This window comes from Thamnophis elegans, chromosome 13 (genome assembly GCF_009769535.1).
Source record: "Thamnophis elegans isolate rThaEle1 chromosome 13, rThaEle1.pri, whole genome shotgun sequence".
Taxonomy (NCBI): domain Eukaryota; kingdom Metazoa; phylum Chordata; class Lepidosauria; order Squamata; family Colubridae; genus Thamnophis; species Thamnophis elegans.
This window is the reverse complement of record NC_045553.1, coordinates 33,178,112-33,184,111: the sequence shown is the minus strand read 5'-3', so window position 1 is coordinate 33,184,111 and position 6,000 is coordinate 33,178,112. Positions and strand designations below refer to the sequence as shown.

Here is a 6,000-nt window from a genome sequence, read left to right as displayed (position 1 = left end):
GCGAACCCAAAATAAACCCAATTACAGCCTCTGCCTGAAGATAACGGAATGAAAAACAAATCTTTCTTACGGCAACACAAGTTGAACAAAACGAAAGCAAAGCACTTCTTCCAAAGTCTCTACGAATCAGGGTTACAGAAATCAAAGCACTTCTCCAAGTGTATCTTACATAAACTACGACCAATGATCAATCAATGTTGAACGAACCAAGGAACGTTGACTCCTGCAACCAGGGCGTGGCACCATCCATCCTTTTATCCCCAGAAAACGCCCGTAACGAGCCCCAGCTGCAGTGTTAATTTTGCATCCTGAAAAGACTCACAGAAGACGTCTGCTGAGTCACAACAGTCTTCTAATCCAAGCCTTGCTCAAGCAGGAAACCCTATACCATTTCAAACAAGTGGCTGCCCAATCTCTTCATAAAAATTTCTAGTGTTGGAGCACCCACAGCTTCTGGAGGCAAATCATTAAATTGGTTTATTGTTCTCACTGTCCGGAAACTTCTCCTTCGTTCTAAGTTGGTTCTCTCCTTGATTCGTTTCCGTCCATTGCTTCGTTATCATCCATGAATTCTCATGAAGTGATCCCTGGGTATAATCCTTGGATATAAATTATGTAAATGATGAATATAAAGGGAAGCAGCCTTGGTCTGTTTGTCAATTAGAAAGGAATAGTGACATATTGTACAAAACATCTGAAGGGAAACTAATTTTCTATTCAAGCCTGTGGTTTCTGCATGATACTTCTAATAAAGGGTCTAATAGATAAGAATATTTTTAGCTCGGGGTTGAAATGAGGAGCCCTTGATGTTCTCTGAGCTTGGTTGTTTTCTTGCAGACATTTCATTAGCCAACTAGGTAACATCAGTCTAGCACTGTCTTCAAGAAAACAGCCAAGTTCAGAGAGCACCAAGGACCCATCATTTGTGGATCTATAACAGTGTTTCTCAACCTTGGTGACTTTAAGTCCTGTGGAGGTCAACTCCCAGAATTCCCCAGCCAGCATAGCTGGCTGGGGAATTCTGGGAGTTGAAGTCCACAGGACCTAAAGTCACCAAGGTTGAGAAACACTGATTTATAAGGTTTCTCTCTCCCTCCCCCACCTCTCTCTCACACACAGACAGACAGACATTGTTTGCTTAGTGGAAGTGACATCATAAAGATTCTGCAAAGGAATAGAATTTCTTAGAATTCCCCAAAGGAACAAAAAGGAAGTGGAGAAAATGGCCGGCAAGCCACCAGAAGACCTAAGTACTTCTCAGTTCACCGAGGACTGGTCTAAAGAATTTAGAAGCCACTGTTCTGATTATGTCCAGCTGGCCTTTATCACATCTTGTCTCTTTATTTTTGTGGGAGGTATCATTATGATCTTGATGGTGAGAGTAATCCAATCGCTATTACATAAGTGGTCCTTGAAATATTCCATTCACTTTCAGGTAAGTGTGCTCTATAAGTCATAAAAAGAAAATGTGGCTGGGAACTATTAGGATTATCTGAATACTGCACACCTTATTCATGAAGTTAAATCAGATAGAGAGTTACATGTAAAGGGAGTGGAATATCTTGGGCTTTTCTGAGAATTCTGATGTAGAACCAGTGTGTTGATTGCTTATTATTGGTGTATTCATTTGATATCCATTGCTTATTTACAGTATTCCCTAATTACCTATGGACCCCCCCCCCCCCCCTTTCCATCTCCTGAAGAAAACAAACCCTACCACCATTTGAATTTCATCATATTTAGGAAGAAGTAGGATTTAATCTATAAAATGATAGATCAGGATATTTCCTGGTAACACTTACTATTTTTTTGGCAAATAGGTTTCTGATTTTGTTTTCTACTATAACACCCTAATAAGAGATTGGCATTTCAGTTGAGGGTGCTTTTTAAGGGGCTTTCCATCCCTTCCTTTCCAGATGTTATACTTCATGGTTCATAATTCACTGGAAGTTTTTATGAAGAGATTGGACAATCATTTGTCTGAAATGGTATAGGGGAGGGGTCCCAAAACTTGGCAACTTAATTGCTCTGCTGGCTGGAGAATTCTGGGAGTTGAAGTCCACAAGTCTGAAAATTGCCAAGTTTGAAGACCTCTGGTATAGGATTTCCTGCCTGAGCAGGTGTTTGGACTAGGAGACCTCCAAGGTCCCTTCTAATTCTGATATTCTGATGTAATCCTAAAATAACCAATTAAAAGAAGTAGTATTGAGATTGAATTTTGGTTGTGCAGTAGCCAAATAACTAAATAAATCTGTTTAGGATACCTGAGAGCCTCCTGCCGATTACCTCCCTCAGACCGATAAGATCTCACAGGTTAGGTCTCCTCCGGATTCCATCTGCCAGCCAATGTCGGCTGGCGACTCCCCGGGAGAGAACCTTCTCTGTTGCAGCTCCAGCCCTCTGGAATGACCTCCCCATGGAGATCCGGACCCTTACTACCCTCCTGGCCTTCCGCAAAGCCACCAAGTCCTGGCTGCTCCAGCAGGCCGGGGGGCTTGTGAAACACCCAGCCTCACAGAAATTCTGAATGTTGCGCCTTTTTTTAAAGTGTTGTCTTGTCTATTTATCCCCTTTCCCTTGTCTGTTGTGAGCCGCCCGGAGTCCTCCGGGAGTGGGCGGCAAACAAGACAAATGAAATGAAATGAAATGAAATGAAATGTTTGACAGCAATTCCAGAATAAATGTTTGGCCCTGCACCATATAAGAGGCACACAGAAGGCAATTAATTAATACCCTTATTTTAATGTAGACAAGCAGTGTAAAATGTTAGCATTTATTTTTATCTTGATAGTTGTTTACCAATAAGATGAATTCGCTGAGTGTATGGAAAGGAAAGTTTCAAGACAGGGTGGTAATGATGATCTCAGCTCAGACATCTATAGGCCGTATTCTGGTGAGTTATTTTTAAAGGTGGCTAAAATATTGTAGGTGAACATTCATTAATTATACTGCAGAATGATTTCATGATTATTTCAGTATTTGATGATTAGGCACAAGAGTCAATGCTTAGGTTACTAAAATAGAATTTACCATGCACAGGAGACAAGCATCAGCAAGTCTAAAGGTATCCCAAGATTTATAAAAATGCAGGATGAAAAGTGGTACCAAACCCTGCAAGAGAAGATTTCATGTAACCCACTTAAAATGAAATGGTGTCATGGACAAAATAAATGACTGATAAGATTACCGCTTTGGTGTTACTAAAACAGGTTTAATAGGTCTATTGCTTCAAGTACCTTATTTGACAAAAATAAATGCAAAAAAAGCTAAAAGGCAACAGGGAAATCTACATTAATTTTAAATCATTATATATTGTGGATTTAATCAAGAATAGGTGAAACAATGAACACATACATAATGAAAGGGAGGGTGACTATGTATTTACTATAATTACATGTGAAATATTATGTCAAATCTCATTTGAATTGAATTCAACTCTGGATAAATTCATGGATATGAATATTAGAGAGTTGTTACTTTTAAAAAAAAATAGAACAAAAATCTGTCTTTGCCTTCACCCAGGATATTCCAATTTCCTAATTTAGCAATACCTTAATTTCCATCAAAAAAAAAAATAACCATATTTGACTTTGCTTTGCTCTTAAATCAACTTAACAGTAGGGATGTATACAAAAAGAGGATAAACTATTAAACGGAACAGTTAAATTTTGAGGAAAGACTTAAATATTGATTAAGCAGGTGAATGGTGATAATGTTGGTAGGTGAAAAGGAAAAGATTGTCAGGACTTAAATTGCCATCACCTTCTGAAAAAAAAAATCACATGAAATATCTGAAAGACTAAAGATTAAAGATAGCCAGTTTAGTTGATTGATTCACTGCAATTAATATTGAAGTACATTGATTATATAAGCATCTTCAAACATGTTTATCTCAGTTATCTGTGGTAAAACCCTCTACACTTTCCCTCTCATTTTTTTTTTTAAAAATCCACTCATGGAAGAAGAAACTGATAATACTGTGATCTACAGAACATGCTCCATGTATATTCTTATACCCATAGAATACCCAAACTACGTATGTACCAAATGTAAATTAATCAAGTTACTAGAAGAAAAAGTAAAGGGTCTAGAGGAAATGCTAACCACTCTGAAACTGGACCTACAAAATGAGAAACTACAAACCTTGCAAAAAGAATATGCCCAAATCGAACATAATAATGACCAAACAACTTCTGAAAGAGTTGACCCCTTAGAGCAGTGTTTCCCAACCTTGGCAACTTGAAGATGTCCGGACTTCAACTCCCAGAATTCCCCAGCCAGCGAATGCGAATGCTGGCTGGGGAATTCTGGGAGTTGAAGTCTGGACATCTTCAAGTTGCCAAGGTTGGGAAACACTGCCTTAGAGGAAAAAGATAGATGGAAACATGTCATTCATAGAAAAAAAACAACACAAACCTACTACAAAACCCCTGTCCAACCCAACCCACTCTGATGGAGCCCCACTGGTGCTAAGCAATCGATTTAATGGACTCTCACTAGAAGAAAACATGCACATAGAAAAGATGAATTAACAAATGCTTCTGTGATAGATAGAAAAACACTCCAAATCTCCCTAGAAAAAAAAGGTGAGGGTTGGTGATAGGAGATTCAATTAAAAAACCAGATCTGCCAACACCTAGAAATGAGTAAAGTAATAACTAGCAGCCCAGCATGGGTTTGTTAAAAACACATCATGCCAAACAAATCTTACTTCATTCTTTTTTTCCCAATTTTTTATTATTTTTTATTCTCTTATATATCATTGTAAGTATACATGCACATAAAAAACTTATTTCATTCTTCAACATAGTGACTAAATTAGAACTAAATTAGACCAGCAAAATATTGTAGACATAATATACTTAGACTTCGGCAAGGCATTCAACAATATAGACCATAACCTACTTCTTGGTAAGCTAGAAAAAAGTGGGACAAATAGCTTCACCACCAGATGGATTTCCAACTGGCTGACAAACTGTACTCAATGAGTAGGGTTCCACCACAAAACCGCGTTCGACTAAAGCACGCTCGACGAAACCGCGTAGCTGACGTCATCACAGCGCAACGAAAAAAGCACGCTGTAAACGCTAAAGCTAAAATTAACCCCTAAACCTAAACCTAACCCCCCTAAACCTAACCCTAAACCTAAACCTAAACCTAAACCTAAACCTAACCCTTAAACTAACCCTAAACCTAATCCTAACCCTTAACCTAACCCTAAACCTAACCCTTACCTTAACTTGAATCGGCTTGCTTTCAAAGCGCTATTTAAAGCGCCCTTTTTTCTCCGCGGTCGCTGTTGTCGCCCTGCTGATGACGTCAGCGATGCGGTTTAATCGGGCGCGCTTTAGTGGAGCGCAGTTTTGTCATGCCACGAATGAGTAGTCCTTAATGGGGCTAAGTCTACATGGAGAGAAGAAGCAGTAGAGTACCACAAAGTTCCGTCTTAGGCCCAATACTCTTCAATATCTTCATAAATGACTCAGATGAGGGAATAGAAAAGGAACTTACCACATTTGCAGATGATACTAAACTGGCAGGAATAGCTAACACCCTGGCTCAAGATGCAGATAGATCTTGATAGACATGAACACTGGGCCCTATCTAACAAAATGAAATTCAATGCAGAGAAAAGTAAAGTCCTACACTTAGGTAAGAAAAACCAAAAGTACACATATAAACTGGGTGAAACCAGGCTTAATAGCAGTGACTGTGAGAGGGATCTTGGAGTCTTAGTGGACAACCAGCTAAATATGAGCAGCAGTGTGCAGCGGCAGCTAAAAAAGCCAATGCAATCCTAAATTGCATTAATAGAGGGATATAATCAAGATTAAGTGAGGTACTAATATCACTCTATAAAGCCCTAGGAAGACCACACCTAGAGTTTTGTTCACCACACTATAAAAAGATGTTGAGACTCTAGAAAAAGTGCAGAGAAGAGTAACCAGGATGATTAGAGGACTGGAGATTAAAACATATGAAAAACAGTTATAGGAACTA

General features: G+C 38.9%; 1 protein-coding gene across 1 annotated transcript in view; it reads left to right on the top strand.

Annotated features, from left to right (window-relative positions):
* Positions 1-1,222: 1,222 nt before the first annotated feature.
* Positions 1,223-6,000, top strand: part of KCNU1 (potassium calcium-activated channel subfamily U member 1) — a 96,917-nt gene continuing 92,139 nt past the window's right edge. The window contains 2 exon segments of the mRNA XM_032228754.1: positions 1,223-1,441; positions 2,792-2,893. Coding sequence (XP_032084645.1) covers positions 1,223-1,441; positions 2,792-2,893 — 321 coding nt within the window.